The sequence below is a fragment of the Ruditapes philippinarum genome, unplaced genomic scaffold (genome assembly GCF_026571515.1).
Source record: "Ruditapes philippinarum isolate M1 unplaced genomic scaffold, ASM2657151v2 ctg1335_1_1_1_1, whole genome shotgun sequence".
In the NCBI taxonomy this organism is placed as follows: domain Eukaryota; kingdom Metazoa; phylum Mollusca; class Bivalvia; order Venerida; family Veneridae; genus Ruditapes; species Ruditapes philippinarum.
The window spans coordinates 127,338-140,329 of NW_026867067.1; the positions used below are offsets into that span (position 1 = coordinate 127,338).

Below are 12,992 nucleotides of genomic sequence, written 5' to 3' on the forward strand. Positions count from 1 at the left end.
TATCAATGATAGTTTGCGAAGGGGAATGGAGAAATCTATGTTGGAGTTACAGTACAAGTTGCATGCAATACTTTAATCACTGCAAAGAGGTAAGTAACCCCACTTTACTTTAAATAGACCAGCTTAACTGGCAGATACTAGTAATTAACAAATTGCATTGAGAAGCAGGTAGTTATTCAGTGGCAGATTTTCCTCACTTAATTGGGAAGAGGCCTTAGCCACTTGATTTTGGGAAAAAATATCCCCAAAAATTGCTTAATAGGGAAGTAAAAAAGCAGGTTTAAGTTAAGATTTTTGGGAAAACTGCATAATTTAAAAAAAAAATTCAATTGGGAAGAGGCCTTTTATCGAAGTCTGTTATATAAGCAGGAAAATCACTGTTATTTTTCCAACACTATAAAATCTAAAACAATATATTATATTATATATAATACTTAAGCTCATGAACACAGTTTTAGTTAGCGTATAACAACTCATACACAGTCAATTTTTATATGCTAAAAGGTTTTATATTTACAACATCTATATTTTTGCTATCACTTGAACAGTTTTAAACTCTAACAATAATCACGTCAAACTACAAACTAGCTCTTCTTTAATTTTCGAAAAGTGGTCCAAAGGAACCTGGTAAATTATTATAATATTTCTGACAAAAAAGACAGCATTCATTTTCAAATAACAGATGCAAAATATGTCTACGCAAGTCATTGTCACCTTACACATATTGATAATTCTCTATGTATTTTTTTGTTGTTTTATCTATCTGAATTTGGGATGCCTGAGTAACGTGTCACATTGTGAAAATGAAAGATTATTGTTCACATGAAATGTCATATATAATAGACATAAAGAACACAAATGTTTTTTAACATGTTGGTCAATTCTCAACACCAGTGTGTCTTGAAATATATCAAATCATTGACTTCCAAAACTGCTCACTCATCTGTGAAGAAGCACTTTTCTTACAAACAATAAAGTAAGTTTAAATCATTGAAAATGTCTATAATCAGTCCTGCATGCATTGTTCAGCTTACAAGTCCAAGGTAATCATCCATCAAAGTGCCGATTGCAAATATATCTTTGGCGTCAACTCTGGTACCGACTATTTTGATTCGGATTTCATCGTCTTGTTGAATGACAACATCTTCATCCTTTGTTTTGTAGCATGGCGGGTTAGAATTTGGGTCAAACTCCATGTCTGCTGGGATGGAGTGTCGCGAAATAAAACATGACAATGGTCCAATCTCTGTGAACAGTCCAACTTTGTTTACTTGAGTAACAACTGCATCAAGCACTTCTCCTTTAAATGGACGGAACACGATTGCTTTATATTTCACTGGATAAACAACAAAACCGCGACTTGGCTGAATCATTCCTGCACCAATATTGTCTATAGTGGTTACTGCAATAACAAAGCCATATTTTCCAGTGCAGGTGCCTTCAACTTCAGAAAACAGTTTTTGTCTGACAATGTTCAATAGATTTGGTCCAAAATATCTCGGATGCAGAAGAATCTCGTGTTCTAATGACACGTGGTAAAACATCTTCGATAAAATGTCGTTTCTTTTATTGAAAATACCACAAAATTATAAATTTCAACAACAGCCCGGTTTATGTTGAAATTCGTTAAGAGTTACTTCCCTTTAGAAGAATTCTTTCACTTCCGGTTTCCGGTCACGTGATTGATTGTTTACTAATTTGACATTTCGTGAAATTTCTCTCACATTCATGATTCATCGTGAGTAAACTGTATGTAAATAGATTAAATAAAGTAATCACGTGACAGCTTATCGGCCAGATCAGACCTTTATTGGTCATAATCTGGCTGAAAAAGCTGTAATCAACTTCAAAACGGCATTTAGATTTTTGACTCGGACGAGCGAAGTAGAACTTGAAAGACGAGGAACGAAAAGAAAAAGATCCGACAGTAGTGAAGCAGTTAACGAGACAAACTTTACACGATTTGTTAAAAGATTAAAACGAAGGGCAATGACAATAGTCAGATACTTCTTGCCAGAACAATCACCATGGGGTTTATTTGGAGACTGGGGTCGAGATTGGCATGTGCATGACGTTCATGGTGCAACAGGACCCTGGTTTGATGACTGGCGTGAACCGCAGCATTCTTCGAGATTTAGTAGAGGTAAGTCAATTAACTTGATATTTTATCTTTACCAATGATTTAGAAGAATTAATGATGCTTCTGTGCATACTTGCTTATAATTCTTCAATCTTATATTATAGACATTGAAATATAATTTTATGTCAAGACAGCTTAAATTAAGTTTTATTGATAATCATACATATGACAAGTTAGTATATCTACAATGTATCTTCCATTAATGTCAAACCCCTCGTGGGGACGTAGACATGACTATAGACTAATCACTTCAGAGAAAGCTATGAGATACAAGGGAATCCGGGAAGCAGTCCTTAGCTCTTATTGAATAGACCCCTTGGTTCTTTTACATGCCCAGTGTATAGCACTGATAGATGCCAGGATTACCTGAATTTCTTACCAGTACACCTCTAGTGAGGTGGGAAACACTGAAAGTGTCTCCAAAAATCCCAAGGGTGTAACCCAGGATCGAACCCGGGACCTCAGGAGAGACAGCCATTGGTCTAACCAACTGAGCTATCGCGCCATCTTTACATATATACAAAGAAAGCATTTGTCAGATCTACTGAACCCTTGATACCAAACATTTCTGGTGGTTCAGGTCTGGTGGTTCTATTCATCTTCATAATATCTTGTTTCTTTTTTGCAGAAATTCCAATTCAAATATTACATGGGAACCATTATCAGGAAACAGATTCTTGGGACGAATGGTCTGATTCAGATGACTTTGATATGAATACCAATAGCCGACAACAGCGTAAACGTCGTTATGATGAAACCATTACAAGATCATCAAGACTACCTCGTGAATCTACTGTACCCATATGTATAGACTTAGATGATGGTAAAAAGGTTGATTCAAAAAGAAAGACGCCGCTTCGCGAGTGTCGGATTAAGTACTCAGATTCCGAAAACTTGTCACCAACTTCAAGATATCGAACAAGATTATCAGAAAACAAACTTGACAAACCCGACTATGTTATTTGTGATAGTGACACTGAAAATGATATCAATGCTACGTGCGATTATTCTGTTTATGAGTATTTGAAAGCTTTCTTGAACTCAACCGGAAGACAGATTGATGCAATAAAAGGTGACGGAAATTGCTTCTTTAGGGCATTAAGCAAGGTGATTTATGGAAATCAGTCATTCTATAATGAAATTCGTCAAGGTGTTGTAGATGTGTTAGAAGAATATCCTAAAAAATTTGAAGCTTTTGCCGATGGTCCTATGTCTCAGCATATTAGAAGTATGAGGGAAGATAAAACTTGGGCAACACAGACAGAGATATATGCGGCAGCTACGTTACTTAATCGGGACGTTTACATTTTATCACCTGATCAAACTGGGGAAACATACAGATGGTTACTTTTTAAGCCACAGTTTAAGTACAATTCAAGTGTCACTGGTTGCAAGTGCTACATAACAATTTGCCACACGCACGGGAACCATTATGATAGAATTGCGCCTTTGAAAAGTAAGGAATGCAACTGTGGGCTTGAACCACCAGAAATGTCTGGTGTCAAGGGTTCAGTAGATCTGACAAGCGAAGATGAAATTGTTTGAAAGAAAATGTAACTGTTTAACTTAGGATTTTTGAAATTAAATTTAATATTCATAAACAATATGTGAATAAGATTAAAGCCAGGGATATAAGTGTGCATTGTTTTAATTCATTACATCTGTTAAAAAAAACTAAAAGAAAAATTCCAACTAAAATGTGATTTATATTATGCCATAGTATATTTAATCATGGTTAATAACATTGATATTTTACAATTCATCCTCTTGTCCAACTTAATTCATACTGAAAAATAATTCAAACAGAATCTGGTTTTCAAACAGAATTTTCACACAAGCAATAAAGAATAGAATAACAACCAATGTAACAAACAAAATACTGTAAAAAAAATCCAAAATTCACTTTTAATCATTATCACTATTCAATTTTTTAGGAATTTTAAGAATTATCAAACTTTCTTGGACTGTTGACAAAACTGTAAGAAATATGTTGAAAATGAATCATCATTCCGCCATTTACTCATCTATGTATAATGTTTGCAATGCAACTCACTGTATTTTATTAAATATTTTTTGTTACAAATTCTAGGTTAATTTGTCGTTCTATCTGCAGTGCTTGTAACCAGCTGCTTGTAACATTATTTTCTTCATTTTGAAAAGTTTCAGCATATATTTATTTCTTACCACTTAAAACACTGAAAGGTTAATGTTCCATGGAACAAGAAATGGACCTATGACGTAGTTAAATGAATATAAATTGTTCTTGTGTAGTTGTTGGAATTCATTACAGAATATTAAATGTAACACCCTTAGTTGCTATACATGATGTATATTGTTAGGTCTATAATTCTGATATAGTGTTATATCCATGTTCATAGTGTTAATCCTGTGTGAAATTTAGTAAGAAACTTAAGATATTTACATGTATTAGTTTTTTGGATTCTGTAGACAGGACTTGGCTAAAATTTTGTTGAAGCTTGTAAAATCTTTAGTCTTACTGAAAACAAAGTATTGTTTATATCAATCTGTTAAGTTATGAAATATGTATATAAGTTACATGTATATGTAGTTAATTTATTGCATTATTGTATTGATCTTTTATTGAATAAATTGTAAGAAACAAGTTCTATGTTACTGAGCAGCATGATCTTTCAGGGTTAAGATTTCTAGTGAATATCTTGGTCTTCTGCCACAAGTAAAAGAAGTTTAAAAATTTCAAGCTTTCTTCCGTGGTATTCATGATCTATGGATTCTAACTTTGAACCTCTTGATAACTGGAGTACATAACCCATGATACAACAGGCCATATTTAAGCAGGGATGAATAATTTTCCTTGTGCTATGTTTAAGTCTGGGCATTGTTTAACATCAAGCCTGTAGTTTTTTTAATCTAGCTATTTTCATATTCAAATAATATTTCTGGAAACTAATCACAGCTTTATTGGTGGACGAAGACTCAAAGAGACTGTAAGCCGGCTTTAGAGTAGAACAATCTTGATACTGTAGTTATTAGCTTGCACACTTGAAGGAATCCATTATGGAAATCAAACCAACAGAGATAAGGGGTGTATGGGGGTGATTCAGTCATCGAGCTTAACCATTTGGCCATGGAGGTTCCTGCGATAAACTTAACAGAGCCTTCAGACCTCTCTAAGACAATTATTGTCAAAATCATAAAGATTATCCAACATTTGAGCCGCGCTATGACAAAACCAACATAATGCATTTGTGACCAGCATGGATCCAGACCAGCCTTCGCATCCGAGCAGTCTGATCAGGATCCATGCTGTTCGCTATCAGTTACTCTACTTGTTATAGGGTTTATAAGCAAAAAGCATGGATCCTGATCAGCCTGTGCATCCGCGCAGGCTGGTCTGGATCCATGCTGGTCGTAAACGCATTATGCTGGTTTTGTCATGGTGCGGCTCATTTGTGTAAGGAAGGATAATTTAATAACTATCTCTTGCTAGTTGAGGAAGACTAGAAGGGAATATTGGTAATTTATGAAATTTTAGACAACAGATGTTATCCAGACTACGACAAATGAGATTAAACTGACTACATGCAGTGTTGTAGCAGTACCTCAGAATCACAAATTAGAAAGTTATCACTTTTTTTCCCCAATTCTTACTTTTTTCATTCATGATCGTATATATACTAGTAATTGGAGCGAAGAGATGAAGTAGATGTGATAAAGTGGATTTTGGCGTTGAGAAGTCGATATATAAGTTTTTAATTGTTTAAGCGCCTTGTCGGGTACATACCGTAATGGGGAAAAACCCATATATGCTGTGTTCTGGAGTACTTTGTAGTGGGGGTAAATAAAACATAACTCTGGGTTTCTTTAAAACAAACATTATAATACAATTTATTCAATCGCTTCACAATAATTGAAAATACTGTTAAATTAATTTCTTCGTTACAAAATAAAACAATGGTATTATGATCCCTTACTGATTAATTTCATTACAAATATCTTTCCAGGTTATATAATGAGTGTATGTCATCTGAAGTTAATAATTTGAAGTTAATTAAATTTGAATTAATACAAAGAATACAAAAGAAAAGAGCAACTGAATTACATAATTTCTTTTACTTGAAGAAAAAAATAGTATTGCAATGTAATTATGAAATTAATGTTAAATTTTCAATGATATTTTTCAGATGTGATTTTAAGAATTATTACAAAAAAATAAAATAATAAAAAATTTGCAATAGGGGTTATATACTGCATCTATAAGAAAACAAGGAGCCAAGAAGTCATGTTGCTGGAAAAAAAAGAGAGTAAAATACTGATGGAATGGTCAATAAACAGAAAGTTAATAAAGGTACTTAAACATTTTGATAAACAAGAAAAAAAGGTTACTGGCATGTTACAAGTTAGCTTAAATAAGAAACATTACTATATATACAAAATATAAGTACATGATGTCATTATAATCCTCCCCATCCCCTCACTAAATAAATCAACAACAACAAACAAATAAAATCAATTCTAAATCTGTGTATTTTCGTTTTACTTGCATGGAGGTATTTTTGTTTTTTTTGGCAAATAAATAAAAACGCAAATTTCAGCATTTTTTGTTCAATAATTACACACAATATTTTAATTCACAAAACATTACAAAAAAATCATGAGAAATGTTTTTTTGGTTTTTTTTTTCAGAATTCCTTTTTAAAATAGCAAAAATGTAAACATGTAAACAAAAGAACGCATGTATATACATACATTGTAATATATCAAATGAATGAAGTCTCTATATATCTACTGATGTAGGTGATTGAGTTATGAAATGCATGAGCAATGCCTTTTTCATATTTTGAGACAGGAAAATTTATTCAAAGGATGGTTGAGGTGAAGATGGTAATCCAGATTTATTTTGCACACATATCACAAATACCTTGTTACAAAAACCTGAAAAATTACAGAATGATTCATACACCCTGCTTCTGCCATAATATTGTATTTCATAATAATGATGATGAAAACTGCAACTCTTTCTTATAAATTACTTTACATAAAGAAACTGAAATGTCTTCCATGCAACAAGTCCCCAATCCTGTAGCATAATCTTATTCTTTCACACACATCCATAAGTTACCATCCTGTTAAATCACTTTATCCTGTTACATGATATTATAACAATTCTGTTGCAATTATCCTATTACATCAATAGCATTATCTAGAATCATGTCATGTTGCATACATCTTCACTATCCTGTTAAATGTACAAGTAACCTTCCTACATGTAATAACATTTAATAAACCACAAATGCACAAGTTATCTTTTTCTACCTGTTTTTTTTTTTACAACTTTCCTGTTGCATACAGGTGTAGATTTTATTCAACAGGATAAGGATTGCAATAAAATGACTACATCTGTATGTAACACGATAACATCTACACTGCATAATGCAATATGATAACATCTACACCTGTAGGCAACAGGATAAAATCTACACCTGTACATCTACACATGTATTTAACAAAATACAGGTGTAGATGTTCTCCTGTTACATACAGGTGTAGTCATTTTAATGCAATATTTCATATTCCTTATTTCCTAATCTGCTAATCTGTTACTTATCTACATCATAGTGACAATAATCTACTACTATGTTACATATGTCATTTACAAAGAGAGAATATTGATACCCGACTGAAAATATACTTATTAAATTGTATTTCCACTTGATTGTCACAAGTGTGATAAACTATTTCTTTTATTGTAGTAATTTACATATTCATTATAAACAAAACACAATTTTTTTTATTATTTCATTTCATTTTCATTTAAAAAAGACAACAAAAAAGGAAAAGAAGAGAAAAAGAATATTAATAATAATAAAAAAACAACAACAACAACAACAGAAATACTACACACCAAATAACTTTTTTTTCTCAATACATGTAAGTGACACACAATCGATGATATAGAAAATATCTCACTGATAAAATCCAGTATTTCACTGAATATCATTAAACAAATTTTTTTCAAGACATCTAAACTATCCTGTTATTTGTCCACATAATATTTTTCTTTTATTGTTTGTCTGTTTTTCATAACACATAATTAATTGCAAATGATACTGAACAACAAAATCACTAACAGCAAGAGAATGCAAAATGTTCACATAAGTCTAGCTAAAATATTAACATAATATACAGGAAAGCAAAAAAAGAAAGAAAAAAAAAACAATAAATAAAATAATAATAAACAAAAATGGCATAATAAAAAGAAAATCAAAGAAAATCATGAATTTGAATTTTGAATCAACACATGAATGTTCAATAAGAACGGAAACATATTAACTTTATAAAGTTCATAAAGATTATAAAGGCTCAATATTATAGTATAAATTCCTCCAATTAGCCTAGTGATGGGAACTCATCTGAAAGGAGAGTATGTACACGACAGTTTGGACATGTACTTTGTTCCTGGAACCATTTCCTGATACACTGAAAATACAAAATAAAACTTTGTTACTCTGTTATTTTAAGTTCTAATTTTATGAAAGAAGACAGTTTCATAAAACTTCAATACAAGAACAGAATGAACTTATAGAACTCTATAACATTTTATATTTTTAAGAAAAAATATTTTTTTTATAAGCAAAATTTCATAGAAACATAGAAGCTGCATAAACCAGGGTGATTTTACTTTAATTTGTTGTTGTTGTTGTTTTTAACAGAACAACAAAATATTGAAAACTAAAAGCAAATGCCCAGTACAAACCAAGATCAATCATTTTTTCAAAATTTCATTTTTTAACACCCAGTTTAAACCAAGATAAAAAATGAAATTCAAAATTTTATTTTTTATAAATGAATTTTACTTTAAAAAATCAGTATCCAAGCTGTAATTTGCTCCCAAGCATATAAACTAACAGTCACTGAGAGCATACCCTCTTTAGTATTTGAAATAAAAAGAAAAAATCTTAAAGGGACTCCACTGAGATTTTTTTACATAACATGACTGGAAATAATTTTTTTGAGATTAATGTTCTATATGATGTAGATATAGACAAATAACTTGTGTGCAAAACTTCAAGTCAATCGCTCTCTGAATTTCCAGAATAATGCTTTTATTATGTTTTTGAACCCAAGTGGAGTACCTCTGAGATAATTCAAATAAAATAAGCACTGAATAAAAAGTTCTAGGAAAAAATTCACTATGATTCTCTTCAAATGAAACATTCATTTTGATTTAAAGAAATGTTTAGCTGAAGATCAAGTTCCAGTCTGCAACTGAATATTATGATTGGTTGTTTGTGAATTGACCAATCAGTCGGCAGCATTGTGTGACTGGTACTCTATATGTTTTTCCATCACCTACCTCATCGTGAAAGAGATGACCGCATTCTAGAGTCACAATGGAGCTCGGGTTCATTTCCTCATGACATATGACACAAGGGTCCTCGTCATCATTGTACAGTTCTGCGCCAGAGCCCTTACCCGGTCCCTCCTTTGACCCACCTGCTGCCATGAAAGCCCAAGAACTATTGAGGCCAGGTGGAGGTCCCAAAGGTTTACCACCAATCATCTGTTGGAAAAAAAGACCCTTCTTTATTCCCACTTTAAAGTAACATATAGTACAGTCAAACCTTACAAAAACACCAGACAAGCCCTTACAAGACTCTTTTTGATAATGAATGCACACTAACATCATTTAAAAACTAAAATTTCAGACTTAAGTCCTTTATTATACATGAACTGTATATAATACAGTGTTTTTATTTTTTTTTTAAGGCAGTAGAGTGAACTCTTTCTCAATCACAACAGACTGGTGTTTTGGCTACAGGTTTGACTGAACTGTAAGTTTTTTTTTCCGAAATTAAGCATAACATACTGAATAAAAAAAATTCCAGCTGAGCACCACAGTGTAATTGATAACACATTTAATATCTACAGTGATAGTGATGATATTTTTTTTTCGTAATAGTTACTCTTTCTTTCAACACAAATATCAAACCTTGGTGACATTCCTAAAGACAGAGCTGATATTACCTAATTGTTGACCGAATTTAATACATGGACATGCATTCCTACATGGAAATCCGTTAAACTCCTAATGGTCCATATATGCATGCACATGTATTCCTATATTGATTTCCCTTAAATGTTGAATGGACTGTTCCAAATTCAGTGCAGGACAAGTCCATTATACAAATTTGAGTGAGAGTTACAGTGATATATCAATTACAATCGGCTCAGCTATCTTCCCAGTGTTTGCATGCAACAAAATGTCCGATGACATCGTAAAGCCCACATATACATACCAATATTCAGTGTAAGACGGGACTTATCCATGACCAACTCTATTAATTTGTATATATACAATGTACATGTATTATCAGTCTACAACAACAACATAAAACAAGAGCTGCCAGATGGACAGCAGTTGCTTGACTATTATCAATGCCTATTAGTGAAAGAAAACCCATGCAGAAACTTTATAAGCTATGTTCAGCATAAAAGAAATTTTCATGACATTGTTCTTATCAATGTTGGCAAATCTGATGTCATACAATGTGGAATGTAAATTAAAGTAATCCTTTTCTTATTCTGTAATACATTACTGTGTAATAATGCATTAGACTGCCCATAGGTTTAATAAAGAAATGACATGAAGCCTCGTTAACATATTGTTTAAAACAAGTGATACAAGAGCTGGTTGAACCAGGTGATGCTCCCCGAATAGGTTTTGGACACAGAAAAGTAGGTTCTTGTTGATATCTCAGGTAGTTTCAGAGATATGTCCAAGACAAAGTTCAAGGTGTAAAAAAAATCTTGTTAGAATATAGTTTGAAACAAGTGATAAAATATTTTACCTGTTGAACAGTCGGTTGTTCCTGTATATCTGTATTCCCCGGCTGCGGATGATCTTGTGAGACAATTAACTCGGCGAACTTCTGTATAATATCCTCCATTGTCATACCGGACAAAGAGCCGCCTCGCTTCTGACGTAATGTATGAATTAACTGGCTTATCTCCCCTCTAAACAAATATACAATTAATCATCATTATTTTGTTTGTTTGTCTGGTTTTATCGCCAATGTCAACACATTATTGATCATGTTTCCATGGTTGGTTAAAGATTATGACTTTCCTGGATAACTAACCAGTAACCAGTGATTACCAATTTCTCCGCAAGTGACTAACTACTAATCCCACTTAATTTCAGAACAAGTGGTCATATTACCATGGTTGGTTCATCTTAAAGTCTTTCCTGGATAACTAACCAGTAATTAAAATATCTCCCCAAGTGACCAACTACTAATCTGCAATGATATCTAAATCACCTGTAAGAGGCAAATGACCATTAGATTCAATGCTGGAGAGAAATGTTGCCTTGGTCAAGGATTGAACCATTGACCCCTACTATATTACGATGTATAACAAAAGAAATATGTTGCAAAGTTTGTATGGGAGGAACAAAATGTTAACATTTTATGGGTAATGTCATTATATTGTCATAGCAATTGTGCCATGGTGTCATTTCCGTTGAATTCCTAGCAATAATAGACTTTATTCAATTTGTTCAAAGGTGACCCAATTCGTTGTTCATGCCAGTCCTGTAATACCAAAGAATAATCTTTTCTTCAACAATAAGAAATCAAGAGTGATATACATGTATATGTAACAAAACACACATGTCAAATTCAGTGAAATTTCTAAAAGGAAACTTAGCTGGATCAAACCATGACCATAAACCCATGAGAAAATTGCATCTATCAAGCATATTCCTAAAACTTTAACAAATTGATTTCTTAAGTTAAAAGGTTCACTATATTACCTGGATTTATCTGGGAATGTCATCTTTAATTTCAGAACAAGTTTATCAAAGCTAGACATCTGTGCAGCAACTCCACCAATGGGCCGTAACGGAGGTCTGTTCGGTACCGCCAGGGGAGCTCTTGGTGGTTCTGATTTGGAGATTCCCAAACTCAAACTTGGTGGTACCAATGGTCGAGGCATGGTCTGCACAGGTGGCTGACCAGATGTGTTATAAAGGCTCTGAGAAGTGCTGTTAGGAGGTCCAGCTTTACTGATCGAGGATTGCGCCATATGCTGCATCGCAGCCTTAGAAGCTGTTTCTGTGAGTTTTGGTGGTACCTTGGATACAGGAGGACCAATGGCTAATTGTGGTGAACCTACCGGAGAACCTACAATATTCAAATATATCATTTCATTTCAAAACATATTTTTCTATCGGCTAATTGAAAGTTTTGTTGATTCAGTGTACTTAGCTGACATGAGGATGTGATCATTTTAAGGTCTTGTGTTTTATACTTAAAGAACTTTAATTGCACAAATAATAAATCAGGCAATGTGCGAGTAATTCTTAAATCATATATAACATGATAATCACTGTATAAGTCAAATTTAAAAAAAATATCTTCTAACAAGAAAGATAATCAAGAATTTGATGTAGAACATTGTAAGCATCAAATTTCCCTTAACATTAAGTGCTTGTATACACTATTTATCTTGTTATGAATCAATCTGTACTTTGTTATAAGGAATGGCATTATCAAAATATGAAAATATAATAGTGATCAGTATTGAGACTCTTGTCAAACATAACAGATACCTGGTTTTATACTGTAACTAACCAATGGCATAAGTTTGTTCTTATTGTCACTAGCATTTAAAGTATTAAAATTGGATTTAATCCAGATAAAGTGGAAACCTGGCCTAGTTGTTAACATGTCATATCAATCAACTAAGGGAGTTAAAATCCTATCTAGGGCAAGCTGTTGTTTCCTTAAGCAAGAAACTTTATACTGACAGATTAGTACTGGCTCTGTCCAGGAATGGATTCGGAAGTGTGTCTATAAGCTACCGGTAC

General features: G+C 32.8%; 3 protein-coding genes across 3 annotated transcripts in view; 1 reads left to right on the forward strand and 2 right to left on the reverse strand.

The window, feature by feature from the left end:
* Nucleotides 1-478: 478 nt before the first annotated feature.
* On the reverse strand, nucleotides 479-1,686 carry LOC132734704 (DNA-directed RNA polymerase II subunit RPB7). Its single transcript, XM_060721498.1, has one exon. The coding sequence runs from the start codon at nucleotides 1,542-1,544 to the stop codon at nucleotides 1,026-1,028; it is 519 nt and encodes a 172-aa protein (XP_060577481.1). The 5' UTR covers nucleotides 1,545-1,686; the 3' UTR covers nucleotides 479-1,025.
* A 1-nt stretch (nucleotide 1,687) lies between these two features.
* On the forward strand, nucleotides 1,688-4,764 carry LOC132734703 (uncharacterized). Its single transcript, XM_060721497.1, has 2 exons — nucleotides 1,688-2,143; nucleotides 2,769-4,764. The coding sequence occupies exons 1-2, from the start codon at nucleotides 1,990-1,992 to the stop codon at nucleotides 3,683-3,685; spliced, it is 1,071 nt and encodes a 356-aa protein (XP_060577480.1). The 5' UTR covers nucleotides 1,688-1,989; the 3' UTR covers nucleotides 3,686-4,764.
* Nucleotides 4,765-8,399: 3,635 nt separating this feature from the next.
* LOC132734710 (uncharacterized) overlaps nucleotides 8,400-12,992 on the reverse strand; it is a 63,311-nt gene continuing 58,718 nt past the window's right edge. Inside the window, exons 35-38 of the mRNA XM_060721504.1 lie at nucleotides 11,937-12,306; nucleotides 10,972-11,137; nucleotides 9,477-9,683; nucleotides 8,400-8,599 (exon numbers count right to left, since the gene is read on the reverse strand). Coding sequence (XP_060577487.1) covers nucleotides 8,510-8,599; nucleotides 9,477-9,683; nucleotides 10,972-11,137; nucleotides 11,937-12,306 — 833 coding nt within the window. The 3' untranslated portion in view covers nucleotides 8,400-8,509. The remainder of the gene's footprint in view (nucleotides 8,600-9,476; nucleotides 9,684-10,971; nucleotides 11,138-11,936; nucleotides 12,307-12,992) is intronic.

What these genes read in the sequence shown, in the direction of transcription:
- LOC132734704 (XM_060721498.1), bottom strand. Translation starts at nt 1,544, where the DNA reads ATGTTTTACCACGTGTCATTAGAACACGAGATTCTTCTGCATCCGAGA.
- LOC132734703 (XM_060721497.1), top strand. Translation starts at nt 1,990, where the DNA reads ATGACAATAGTCAGATACTTCTTGCCAGAACAATCACCATGGGGTTTA. An exon ending in TTCTTCGAGATTTAGTAGAG is followed by an intron (nt 2,144 to 2,768) that starts GTAAGTCAATTA and finishes TCTTTTTTGCAG; the next exon opens with AAATTCCAATTCAAATATTA.